Here is a 13986-nt window from a genome sequence, read left to right on the forward strand (position 1 = left end):
GAAGAAAAAACGGAAGGGTCCAGCTTCTACAATCCAATTTCTTTATTCCAGCGGTTACATTTTTTTCCATACACAGGACAGTAATACACAGTCTACGCATTTTGGACTCACAGATTACAGTCCTTACTCATGACAAATGTGCACTTCAAATGCCACTCCATATAAACCCCCCTAACTCCCATCAAACATCGGGAGGCTGAGCAGGCTCACCTGGAGTAGGTGGTTGGACATTCACCACACTTATTAACCCTTCACCTACAGAAAAAAAACAACATGTACAATAAAAGATTTTTTTTTTCTTTATGACAAAGAATGGCGATTGTTAGGGGTAACTCTCATTAATATTGCAAAATCTAATTCTATCTCTTATTTAGACCCCTTGGGACACAGGCGCCTAATTTATGCATCCAAAAAGTTTCTCTATTGAAGAGTTTTTTTCTATGATCTCCCCCTCTCACTGGTGGAGTAACCCTTTCAATCCCCTGAACACGTAAGCTGGAGGTATTCCCCTGACGCTTTACTGTAAAGTGGAAGCTCACTGCAGAAACATTTCTTGTCATATGATGTGGTGTGTCTGAAATAGTTTTCGTACTCGTGTTTTTATCGCATTTGATGTACATCCCACGTATTGCAAGTTACAGGCTATACGTGTGACCGGATAAATCGCAAATTGTGAATTGTAATTCAAGTAGGACTTGATATTATGTGTGTTCCCATTTGCTGTAGAGCAAAACGTTCTGCTCATTTACATATGGGAACAACAAATGCCTTTATTCTGACCACATTTATAGCAGCCAATATATTTCAGCCAGGTGGGCTCTGTAGGGGATTTGTCCGAAAACAGACTGGGGCTCAGTAGTTGACCTAAATTAGGCGCTCTCCGTGCAACATACCTGATGCCATCTGATACTATCTCACCCCAATCCCTGTCAAAATTCAAAACAGGTAAATGACGTCTTATTATCTCACATATATCCTGATACCCCTCACTGTACTGCGTGGTGAACGTGACTTGTTTTTATTTAAATGCCCATGGATGGCGCTTATTCTGTTTTAACATTGCTGTATCACTAGGGAAAATAAGTGAATGCCTAGGTAGATGGGTAGATGTCTGGTCAATAGCCCTTTGTACAGATTGTGCAGTAGATTTTCTAAGGCACAATCACTTTTTTATATTTTGCGCCTCCAATAAAAAAGGTTTTATCATTCGAACAGTTACATCTTGCCCTTGTAAGCTCCTCTTTTGGTATATTCTGCACAATATGTCTCCTTTCTATAAGTCGCTGTACAGACCGTGCGTTTTCCACATCCCCCATTAATTTTAAGTCTAGAAACAAAATGGTCTCAGAATCAAAATGCAAGCTAAAAGAAAGGGACCCGCAGCACCTATTTATATAGTGTTTGAAATCTAATATATCCTGACAATTATCCGACCAGACTAATAACAAGTCATCAATGTACCTTCTATACCATTGTATGGCATGGAAGTAAGGGTTAGAATCAGTAAACAGAAATAGTTTTTCCCACCACGCCATATAGATGTTCGCTATAGGCGGGGAGAATTTAGCTCTCATCGATACTCCGGAGATCTGAAGGTAAAATAGGTTATTAAACATAAAAAAAAAAATATATAATTATGTTTAATAAACTTATTTACCTTCAGATCTCCGGAGCCCCATTGAAGTGAATAGGTCCGCATCCGAGCCGCCAAAACGGTCGTGTGCATGAGGCCTAACCCTTACTTCCATGCCATACAATGGTATGGAAGGTACATTGATGACTTGCTATTAGTCTGGTCGGATAATTTTCAGGATATACTAGATTTCAAACACTATATAAATAGGTGCTGCGGGTCCCTTTCTTTTAGCTTGCATTTTGATTCTGAGACCATTTTGTTTCTAGACTTAATGGGGGATGTGGAAAACGCACGGTCTGTACAGCGACTTATAAAAAGAAGACATATTGTGCAGAATATACCAAAAGGGAAGCTTACAAGGGCAAGACGTAACTGTTCGAATGATAAAACCTTTCTATTGGAGGCGCAAAATATACAAAAGCGATTGTGCAGTATATTTTCTAAGGCACAATCTGTCCAAAGGGCTATTGACCAGACATCTACCCTGGATAGGCATTCACTTATTTTCCCTAGTGATACAGCAATGTTAAAACAGAATAAGCGCCATCCATGGGCATTTAAACAAAAACAAGTCACGTTCACCACGCAGTACAGTGAGGGGTATCAGGATATATGTGAGATAATAAGACGTCATTTACCTGTTTTGAATTTTGACAGGGATTGGGGTGAGATAGTATCAGATGGCATCAGGTATGTCGCACGGAGAGCACCTAATTTAGGTCAACTACTGAGCCCCAGTTGGTTTTCGGACAAACCCCCTACAGAGCCCACCTGGCTGAAATATATTGGCTGCTAAAAATGTGGTCAGAATAAATGCATATTTTGTTCCCATATGTAAAGGAGCAGAACGTTTTGCTCTGCAGCAAATGGGAACACACATAATATCAAGTCCTACTTGAATTACAATTCACAATTTGCGATTTATCCGGTCACATGTATAGCCTGTAACTTGCAATATGTGGGATGTACATCAAATGCGATAAAAACACGAGTACGAAAACATATTTCAGACACACCACATCATATGACAAGAAATGTTTCTGCAGTGAGCTTCCACTTTGCGGTAAAGCGTCAGGGGAATACCTCCAGCTTACGTGTTCAGGGGATTGAAAGGGTTACTCCACCAGTGAGAGGGGGAGATCATAGAAAAAAACTCTTGAATAGAGAAACTTTTTGGATGCATAAATTAGGCGCCTGTGTCCCAAGGGGTCTGAATAAGAGATAGAATTTGATTTTGCAATATTAATGAGAGTTACCCCTAACAATCGCCATTTTTTGTCAAAAAGAAAAAAAGTTATTTTATTGTACATGTTGTTTTTTTCTGTAGGTGAAGGGTTAATGAGTGTGGTGAATGTCCAACCGCCTGCTCCAGGCGAGCCTGCTCAGCCTCCCGATGTTTGATGGGAGTTAGGGGGGTTTATATGGAGTGGCATTTGTAGAGAACATTTGTCATGAGTAAGGACTGTAATCTGTGAGTCCGAAACGCGTAGACTGTGTATTACTGTCCTGTGTATGGAAAAAAATGTAACCGCTGGAATAAAGAAATTGGATTGTAGAAGCTGGATCTTTCCGTTTTTTCTTCATAATGTTTGATTGTGGATGAAAAATTTGGAAAATAAATGAACATTTAAATGATTTTCTATAGATATTGATGAGTGTGAAAAACAAGATGAAGACACAGAAGTATGTGACCACTTCTGCCACAATCACATTGGAGGATATTATTGCAGCTGCCGAGCTGGCTTCAAATTGCACACAGACAAAAAAACCTGCATTGGTAAGCGTGTGGATAAATGTCTTAAGACTTAAATGTAGAACCATTATGGAAACAAGAATGAGTTAGGTTGGATCCTATAATTAAAATGATGTTATATGAAATGAGCAGGTAGATAACATAAAGTATATGCCCAACCACCAATGTGGCCTCCAGTCCAACAGCAACTCTTTCAGACCAACAGGCAGAATTAAATATTTGACTTCATCCTTTGGAGGTGTAAGAAGATCCAACAGGTCTAAAGAAGTCAAACAAGACATCGCGCCCAATGAGAAAGTGATAGTTACATGGAGCTTATTAGAGTCTTCATAATGGTCTTAAAGGGCCACCCTTGTGGTCATACTGTCACGGTGGGGAGTGGGTGAAACCCCCCACCATACAATGTAAGAAGGATAATGGTAGCAACTAGGCCAGGACGCCGGGATCAGGGAGCAGGTCACCTCCTATTGCATCCCTAATCCTCTCCCTAACTCCTAACTGTATGAGCGGACCCTGATAGTAGGACGGCTCATACCCTGGATACCTAATATCCTGAGTCACCCTGGAAATCCCTCACTTAGGAGCAGGGGAGAGACGACCTGTTCATCCACAACACAGAGGAACAGGAGTCTCTAAAGACCTAGAAGCAGGGAGAGGGGAACACATACAGCATAAGGAGATGGCAGGTAAGCAAAACCAATAACACACTTACCTGCCACAGACACACTGACTGGAACCTGTGCACTAGTGCTGCAATGAGACAGGGGAAAGTCTAGTAAATATGCTGACACCAAACACCATCAGACATGTCACACCAAACTAGACATACGAACACCCTGAACATAACCCACTCCATACAGATGAGGACAGGAAGGGAAGGAGACACCGGGATAACATTGAACATCTATGACCACAAGCAGGGCCGGTGCCGGTGCAACCATATAGGGGAACTAGGCGTTCGCCTAGGGCGCCGGCCTGCTGGGGGCGCCCTGGTGGGCTCCCCCTGACTGGGGCTGCAGCCCTGGGCGAGCGGCTCTTGAGCGCCCCCAGCGCCGTTACAGGGAGGCCAGGAGATGGAGGTCCTTCTTAAATATGGCAGAGCAGGCATCTGCTTACCCTGATGGCAGGTACCTGCTCTGCCAGTAAATTACCGGAGGAGAGGAGGCGGGCGGCAACGGAGGCTGTTCTAGCAGCTCCCCACTCCTCCCTTGTGTGCCCTCTGTGATGCCAGAATATGACATCATTCCGGACCCGGCATACTAAACGGAGCGCTGGAGGACTGAGGAGCTGCACCACACTGGACCCCAGGGAGGTGAGTGTTTAAGTGTTTGACTGAGTGAGTATCTGCCTGTGTATTTATGTTAGTGAGTGAGTGTATATATGTCTGTCTTTCTGTCAGTAAATGCATGTGTGTCTGTCATTTAGTGTCTGTGTGTGTATGTCAGTGAGTGAGTGTATGTCAGTGAGTGTGGATGTCTGTCGGTCAGTAAGTGTGTGTTTGTCAGTGAGTATATGTGTGTGTTTGTCTGCCAGTGAGTGAGTGTCTGTCAGTAAGTTTCTGTGTGTGTGTGTTTCAGTGGGTAGGTGTATGTCTGTCAGTGAGTAAGTGTGTGTCTGTCTGTCAGTGAGTATGTCTGTCAGTGAGTTTCTGTGTATGTCATTCAGTGAGTGTCTGAGTGTCTGTCTGTAAGTATGTCTGTCAGTGAGTTTCTGTGTATGTCATTCAGTGAGTGTCTGAGTGTCTGTCTGTCAGTGAGTGTATGTCTGTCTGTCAGTGAGTTTCTGTGTACGTCATTCAGTGAGTGTCTGAGTGCGTGTCTGTCTGTCAGGCCTAGTTCACACGAACGTTTTTTTTGCGGGTGTACGGGCCGTTTTTTTGTGTTCCGTATATGGTCCGTATACGGAACCATTCATTTCAATGGTTCCGCAAAAAAAACGGAATGTGTTCCGTATGCATTCCATTTCCGTATTTCCGTTTTTCCGTTCTGTTGAAAGATAGAGCTTGTCCTATATTTGGCCGTAAATCACGGGTCGTGGCTCCATTCAAGTCAATGGGTCCACAAAAAAAACGGAACACATACGGAAATGCATCCGTATGTCTTCCGTTTCCGTTCAGTTTTTTCTGAACCATCTATTGAAAATGTTATGCCCAGCCCAATTTTTTCTATGTAATTACTGTATACTGTATATGGCATACGGAAAAACTGAACAGAAATGGAAACACAACGGAACTCAAAAACTGAACAACGGATCTGTGAAAAACGGACCGCAAAAAACGATAAAAGCCATACGCTCGTGTGAACTAGGCTTCAGTGTGTGTGTGTCTGTCTGTCAGTGAGTGAGTGATATGAGGAGGTGGCAAAATGGATCTTTGCCTAGGGCGGCAAAAATCCTTGCAGCGGCCCTGACCACAAGGGTGGCCCTCACTGGAAAGATGGTAAATCCAGGAGCAAAGAACCACCAGCATACACCAAGGCTGGAAGAACTCAGAGCTTCAGGCATCCAGCAGAGGTTAAATAGCCCGGGCAGCCATACCCACACACACATAAACCCAGTGTTCACAAAACACTAGGAAAGGAGTTAACCCTTCCAACACCAGACAATGGAAGGAAGCCACTTAAAGGGGAAGTGCACACACAAGCAAACTAAGCAACATGTTACCACCGGCAACAGCATACGTGGCAACCATGTCACGGCAATCACCCAGAAGGCCGAGACACTGCCACCGCATGGTCTCACAGCAACACGTTGCCGCGGGCAACCGCAAGTGTGGCAACAGTGTCACAGCGCAAACCAAAGGCTGTGACACATACAAAACATCGAATATGTCCAGATGTACATACCCCTTTACAGTTGAAATAAAAAGGCCATTTAGGGTTACAGATCATACCCCTGAACATTGTTATTTTTCTGTCTAGGTTTTATTAGCATCTACAGGGGCATATTGGCCATAGAACTTACAGGGAAATTCCCTGGTGGGCCAGTGCCCAAGAGGCCACCTAGGCCCTCCTCATGGCCGGCCAGTGGAAGTTTTTAGGGTTGTATTTTGTGCTGCTGCAGTATTTTGTGATGGACTGTGGTATTTGGCTCTTCTGGGGTGGTATAATCTGCCACAATATGGTACTGCTGGCCCTGCCTTCCATCAATTTGGACACAACTACAAAACGGGGTCACTTTTAATATATTTTCCAGGGCCACCTTAAATTCAGTCTGCCCCTGAGCACCTCCCATCTGCATGTCTAATTGGAATATCTGTGATTTTATACATCAATTAAAAGTTATGGCTTAGATTTACCTTTCATATGTCTTATAGAGCAGTAAAATCCCTTCGAACAAGGAAGAAATTGTCAGAACTGATGTCAAATTTTTCAAACCTTCAATAGACAACCGCAAAGAAACAAATGGTCCAGCTAAGCTCATTGGCACAGAAGCTTCACAGATGCAAGGAACAACCCAGAGGCAGGGCATGAGAGGAACACATCCAAGTCCAAAAATATAATCCAGCATGAATGGAAGGTCCAAATAAAATCCAATCTTTATTAGAACTTCTTTAAAATACATCTAGCACCAACAAAGAATAGCAAATAAGCTTATGCATTTTCAGATGATTAATCCTTAATAGGAATTTGGTTACTACCTATTACTAGCTGTATGCATGTTGGGAATAGCACATCCATGCAGCTAATAATAGGCAATATTAAACCAATTGCACAGATGTCTGATATGTCTACTTGTCTTCCAAAAATGGCCGCTGAAGGAATGTCCCATCCATCAGTGGCCTGGGGACGACTTCTCATATGCTAGTTCACCGGTCTGTCCCTACTGTAAGTGCACAGAGGCCATGATGGAAGAGATCCTCTATGAGCAGCAGATGATTTATGCACTTCCCAACTGCTCACTGTAAATGTACGGTGGAAGTCAGGTATCTAAATATCTCACGAGCACAGCGGGTGCCATAGCTGACACCGGAGTCTAATGTACGCGATTGAATATAACATTGATCGCACACATTTAACCCCTCAAATGCTTTGGTCAAATGTGACCATGGAATCTGGGAGCTCAAAAACTGGGCCATGCAACGGCTCCTCCTAACGGGGATCAGGGGAGTCGGATAGTGTGTGGCAACCTTGATCCTCCTGAATGATCTGAGGCTGCAGCAGATAAGTTCCTAGGGAGACCCTGCCTGTCACAGGGCTCCATGCGAACATAATGAAATGCTCATAGACTCCAATGCTAATGCATTAGAGTCTATGAGAGAAACAATCTAATGATTGCTTGTTAAAGTTCCCTAGGGGAATTATTAAAAAGTGTAAAAATATTTTTTTTTACATTTTTTATATAAAATTTCTAATCATTTCCCCAAAATGAAAAGAATTTACAAAAAACATCATAGGCATTGTGAGTTCAAAAACGCTATACTATTAAAGTATATAAAAATATTTATCCCATATGGCGAATGGCGTAATGAAAAAAAAACATCAAAATTGCTGTTTTGCCAATTTTTTGGTCACTTCACCTCCCACAAAAATTTTTTTTAATAAAAAGTGATCAAAAATTTGTACGCACTCTGAAATCGTATCAATAAAAACTACACATCATCCCACAAAAAAATGAGCTCACACAGCTCCGGAGTTGTAAAAGTAAAAAAGTATAATGTGTGTACTGATACTGACCTGGAGAATGAAAGTAACAGGTCTGTTTTACCGCATAGGAAACACTGCAAAAGCAAAACGCATAAAACTATGGCAGAATTTTTTTTTTCTTTTTTTAGTGCTGATCGTGAATATTCTAATCGCGAATTTTATCGCAAATATTATCACTTAGAGAATTCCCGAATATCTAGAATATAGTTCTATATCTTCGTAATCGCAAATATTCTACATTTTTTTCATCAGTACCCATGATCCCTCACTGCTTCTTGCTTGAGGGCCAATAAGAAGGCTGCAATATCTTTGACTTTAGGAGTAGTGTTGATCTCGATTTCTCGTATCGAAAATTAGTATCGTGAATTTTCCGATTGCCTATTTTCGTAATCAATAAAATAATGAATGGAGATCACGAATTCTCGAATATATGATGAATATTCACAAAATATTGTGAATTCAAATATTGCCCCTGACGCTCATCACTGCTTTTCTTTTTACTCTACCCCATTTGAAAATGTTCTCCAGCACCCCACTACATTATATGCAACTGTAAATGTTGCCATTAGAAAGTACAACTAGTCCTGCAAAAAATAAATCCTCATACGGCTAATAAAAAAGTTATGGCTCAGTTATGGCTCAGTAAAGGCTGGAGGTGAAAAACGAAAAATGTCCTTGACCTGAATGGGTTAATAATACCCATTACTAGCTCCATGTATATGCTGTTCCCAGCACATATGCAGTTAGTAATAGATCGTGGCCAATCCATTTAATCATAGTTATCTACTATTAAAAAATCACATTCCATTTAAAATCAAAGCATTGTCATAGAGACTCCCCTTCAGTTCTTTCATTGGTTACACAAAAAAGGCAATTAGCTAATCACACAGATCACATTAGCCCTCTATGTTATAGAGTGGAAACTCATAATAGATCAACATATGAATAAATCAATAATGATAAAATAAATATTTAGAAGATTTAACCCTGTAGGCTGTCTTGTTCCCACAATAAAAATTCTAAATGTCTCTCTATCCAGGAGCCTCCATCTATGATCCTCTTCATGCAACAACTTATAAACCTTCTCACTAGAAAAACTTGTGGTATTCCCTGTGTGCATTTCCTTAAAATAGCACAATAACGCGGATTCATTGTTCGCTTTGGGATTTTTAATGTTGAGAGAATAGCGTCTGATCCTGATGCACCCTATATATTGTTTCCTTCAAATATTGCAGGAGGCCAAATGCACACATTAGTAGGATTACAGTAGAAGAATTGTCACCCCCTGATAAAAATAGACATACTTTACATTTCCTATGGCCTCATCCATAATACCCTTGACAAGATACGGTAACTATGTACTTTTATGTCTGGGGTTTCCAAAAATATACAGAAAGATAGTAAAGACCCCAGAGTGGGAGCCCTTCTGGCTGCAAAACACAGCCCTGGTGCAGGAATCAATCTTAGCTTTTTATTAGGTGACAACAGTCCAGTGACCCAGTAGATCACTGCTAAAGGGGTTAATAATTACTGGTTTGGGTTAATGTACATTGCATGCTTTGAATGTGATTATAAGAGCTGAATATGGGAACACAGCTTAGTTATTGTTTTCTACCCTGGGAGTCTGGAGTTAGCAGCCAAGCTAAAAGGACGTTGCTTTCTGTATGTCTTGTGAGAGGTCTACTCCAGGAGGCATACTATTCCTGGAAGTTGCTAAGAACTACTTAAAGCTTCTGAGAGAAAGAGAACAGATATTCACAGACTGCTTAGGACCATATGGCTAGCAAAGGTAACACGCATTTATGGTTTTGGACTTTGCTGCTTGTGGAGAGGGTAAATTGCTGTGGGGCCCATCACACATTTGAGATGGATTGACCAATTGATCTAAGATCTGCACCCAGTGTGGATTGAAGTGTTAGGAAGAACAGATTTGCACACTTGTGGTTATTTGGAGAGATAGAAAAGTGTATTCAGACTACCATACACCCTGCTTTCCTATATACAGCCTTGGAAAGATTTTGTGTGTAATTTGGAAAGACTGAATTTAACCTTTTAAGTGTCTGTAAAATGCCTCTTGCACCTAACATCCTCAGGAAAGAGACTGTTGTTGTTTCACTTAAACTGGGCCTGGTTATTGCCAACTACCACTCCCATTCTCTTCCTCCTCCCCCTCTGTGTTGCTGCCACCACGAAACATATTCCCTCACAATCCACTTAATTTCTCAGCATTTGAGACTAGGGTTGCCACCATTCCGAACAAAAAATACCAGTCAAGTTTATGTGGGTAGAAAGGGTGTGTGGTTTTGGGGTGTGGCATAACATGAGGTGTTTTTTTACACCAATGTTTTGATCATATTTTGACCCACTGTCCCTCCTGTCCCTTAAGGGGTTAGTGCGAGCACCCTCCCAATCTTCACAAGCCTATGGTTGGCTACCCTGGGGTACTTCCCTTTGGGAAGATGCCTGAGCAATAGGTTTATCTAGCTTACTAGTTTCTCTGAAGGTATGCTGTTTCGTTTGTCTGCAAATGAACAGACCTCTGCCCATTACCTGACTGTGATCCTCTCTGCCTGACCTGTGCCAGATTACAGTATTGACCCTCTGCTGACCTCAGATATGTTTTGCAGATTTGCACATACTCTGCCTGCCCTGACCTCGGCCTCTCTCTGATTGCTCGGTGCTCTGCACAAGTTTCTCTGGCCCTTTGGGTCAGCCGTCAACCACAAAGGGACTACTCTGAGACATAGTCGCCTGGTGGCTCCACTGCAGCACATTCTAGATCCATGCATAGAGGTTAAAGGGTTATAAAAGGCTTAGGAGTAGGCCAAAGTTAAACCTGACTGTTTATGCTGTGGTTCGGAACCCACTGCCCATAACAAATAGCACAGCATTCTGTGCTTTCTTGTCTGGTAAAATGGTGTGTTTTCTAATGTAAACCAGTTCCTATTATAATCAGTGGGGTCTGTCAGGTAGGGTTAGGACAGCAGAAGCTCTTCTTCTGTCTCTCCAGCCTGTCAGCACCGCCCCCACTTCTCCTCCCTCCTTGATGCTGACTTGTAAGCTGGGGGATATTCGGAAATGAGGTCTAAAGGTAATACCTTTCATTCCCAATCCAATTTCTAAGAGATATTTCTCGGGGTGTATGACAGCTAGCACTGTGATCCTGGTCCTCCCTCCATTCCACCCCCAGTTCCAGTACCTTGCCCCAGGTCACAGTCTGAACTATCTTCATCTCCTGTAATGTAATTAACCATCCCCCAGTCCCTAGTTTAAAACACTCCTCCAATCTTCTAGCCATCTTCTCCCCCAAAATAGTTGCACCTTCCTCATTGATGTGCAGCCCATCCCTACGATACAGTCTGTAGCCGACAGAGAAGTTTGCCGAGTTCTCCATGAACCCAATCCTACACCAGTTCTTGAGCCATTTGCTAACCTCCCTAATCTCTCCCTGACTTTTTGGTGTGACTCATGGTACAGGTGGTAGTTCAGAAAATACTAACTTTGAGGTCGTTACCTTGTGACCTAACCCCCTGAAATCAATTTTAAGAACCCTCCACCTACCTCTAACTTTATCATTGGTTCCAATTCTTGGCCAGCCACTCCCAGTAATCTATCAACCCAATTCACAATATGTCGAACTCATGTGTTTTTTGTAATTTATTTTGTGCCATTAAATTCTTTGTAATTACAAAAAACGTATATATTTGCTTTTATCCTTTAGACAAAAAAAACATACATTGTGTTAAGGACAGAGGCTGTGGACCCACTGTGGCAGATAACTGGCTTGGCTTTGGCTAAACCAACTTCGCTGCAGGGAACTAACCAGGCCACTACATTCTAGAGTAGTCTCAGTGTAAATGGCAGCTGACCAACAAGGATCAGAGACAACAGTGCAAGGCCCCAAGGGATAAGACAATATATTTAGCCAGGAGACGGGCTCAGGTCAAGGCAGGAACTACTGGTGTATTCAAGTCCAAAGTATGGACAGGCCTTAGTAAGGGAATCTGAAAACGGCCGAAGGTCAGGCAGGCGGCTAGAAATCTGACTTGGTTGTGAGGCTGGAGTTTGATGCACAGGATATAGCACCTTTGCTGTTAACCAGAGACTAGATAACCTAACCTCATGCAAGAAGTGAGAGGGCAGAGCAGCATTCATAGCAGAAGCTGTGTGGTGAGCGCAGTGACGTCAGCGCAGGTCCTGCTGAATGAACATAGAAGATGATGCCGGGTGTGCGAACAACAGGATGAGGTGAGCAATTTTTTTATTATTTTTTTAACCCCTCAAGCCACATTTTAGTAAGAATTCTGTATTAAGAATGCTATTATTTCCCCTAATAACCATGTTATAAGGGAAAATAATACAGTAAATTGACTTTTATCAACTTACTTACATCATCTACTAGCAAAGATGCTTGAAAATCGCACCACATCCACACTTGCTTGCGGATGCTTGCGATTTTCACACAGACCCATTAATTTCTATGGGGCCCGCGTTGCGTAAAAAACGCAGAATATAGAACATGCTGCGATTTTCACGCAACGCACAAGTGATGCGTGAAAATCACCACTCATCTGAACAGCCCCATTGAAGTGAATGAGTCCGGATTCAGTGCGGGTGCAATGCGTTCACCTCATAAATCAATATACAGTAATTCTATGTGACCCCCGGCAGCGCTGGGAGGTCAGGCTGGGAGCTGCGTTGCAGACTCGCTGCTCGAGGAACTCTCGTATGCAAGGAGCCTAAACGTTTTGGGGCCGATATACTGTATATGTAAAGCATCATAGAACAAAGCTCATGAAAAGTGACACATTTAGGATTTTTTATTTGGGAACAAGACAGCCTAAAGGGTTAAGTCTACAACAGATTGAATTTATCCTTATTGATTACTGCAGATGATCTATTGTGTGTCCATGCTATAACATATAGGGTTAATGTGATCTGTGCGATTACCTCATTTCCTTTTTCTGTAGCCGGCAAGTCTATATGACCACATATTGCTTTTAAATAGGATGTGAATTGTAATGGCAGATAACTATAATTACGGATTAAACATCCAAAATGCATAAGCATATTCTGCTATTCAGTGTTCGAGCTGGATATATTTTTAAGATATTTTAATAAAGGCTGGATTTTATTTAAAACTTCCACTCTTCCTTTTACATTTTTGGACTTCAATAGACAACCATCCCAATACGTGGAAAGCATGCTTCAGAATCATGGGATCACATATTTTATCTTTGCGATTATATAACTAATATATGTAATAAAGTATCTGATAATAGCTTGCGTATTTAATTGGCAGCTGCGTAATAAATAGTTTAAATACCTCTTTCAGACTCAAAACCACTGTTGCATCATAAAGCCTGGGGCAGGAATACTATCTTGTTGGCTATGCCAGAAAGGTCTTACCATTTGGATATTTGTGACCATTTTTAGTATTTCCACCATGTTATGTGGCCAGGATATGCTATAATATTGCATTAAGTGGGTGCCCAACCTCTGAGACCACTGCAGACCCTTCAAGGTGGCAAGACTGTGAATAGGCCACATAGTTTAACCTCCATGATTAGAAAGTCATGTCCTAGCACAGCAATGTGCCATCACTTACTAAGGGATTCTGTCACTAGGATTAACGATATAGCGATATTTATATGTGCCCATTAGTCTCCATGCAGTGCTTAAAATGATACCTCTGTTTATGCTCTCTGTGTGTGTTAGATTCTTATGAAAACCGATCTTATTGATATGTAAATTACCTCTGTTAGAAGCCCAAGGGGTTGTCCCACGATATGTTGGAGCCCAGCCGCGCCCATCAATCCGGAGCCCAGCACCGCCTACCACTTAATTTATTCACTCCACTATCCCTGACGTCAGTTCTTCTCAGTGCTGTAATCTCGCGCAGGCGCAGTGGACACTGTAGATGGCGCCCGTGCGGACTACTGGCACCGGCTTCA

The 13986-nt window shown here is 42.1% G+C and overlaps 1 protein-coding gene across 2 annotated transcripts in view; it reads left to right on the forward strand.

The window, feature by feature from the left end:
• MASP2 (MBL associated serine protease 2) overlaps nt 1–13986 on the forward strand; it is a 91758-nt gene that overhangs the window by 18016 nt on the left and 59756 nt on the right. The window contains exons 5-6 of one of the 2 annotated variants that reach the window (XM_044282100.1): nt 3282–3413; nt 6703–7760. In XM_044282100.1, the coding sequence (XP_044138035.1) occupies nt 3282–3413; nt 6703–6710 (140 nt within the window). In that variant the 3' untranslated portion in view covers nt 6711–7760. Of the gene's footprint in view, nt 1–3281; nt 3414–6702; nt 7761–13986 lie in introns of those variants that run through there. The other variant, XM_044282099.1, reaches the window with a different exon arrangement.

The sequence above is a fragment of the Bufo gargarizans genome, chromosome 2 (genome assembly GCF_014858855.1).
Source record: "Bufo gargarizans isolate SCDJY-AF-19 chromosome 2, ASM1485885v1, whole genome shotgun sequence".
Classification (NCBI taxonomy): domain Eukaryota; kingdom Metazoa; phylum Chordata; class Amphibia; order Anura; family Bufonidae; genus Bufo; species Bufo gargarizans.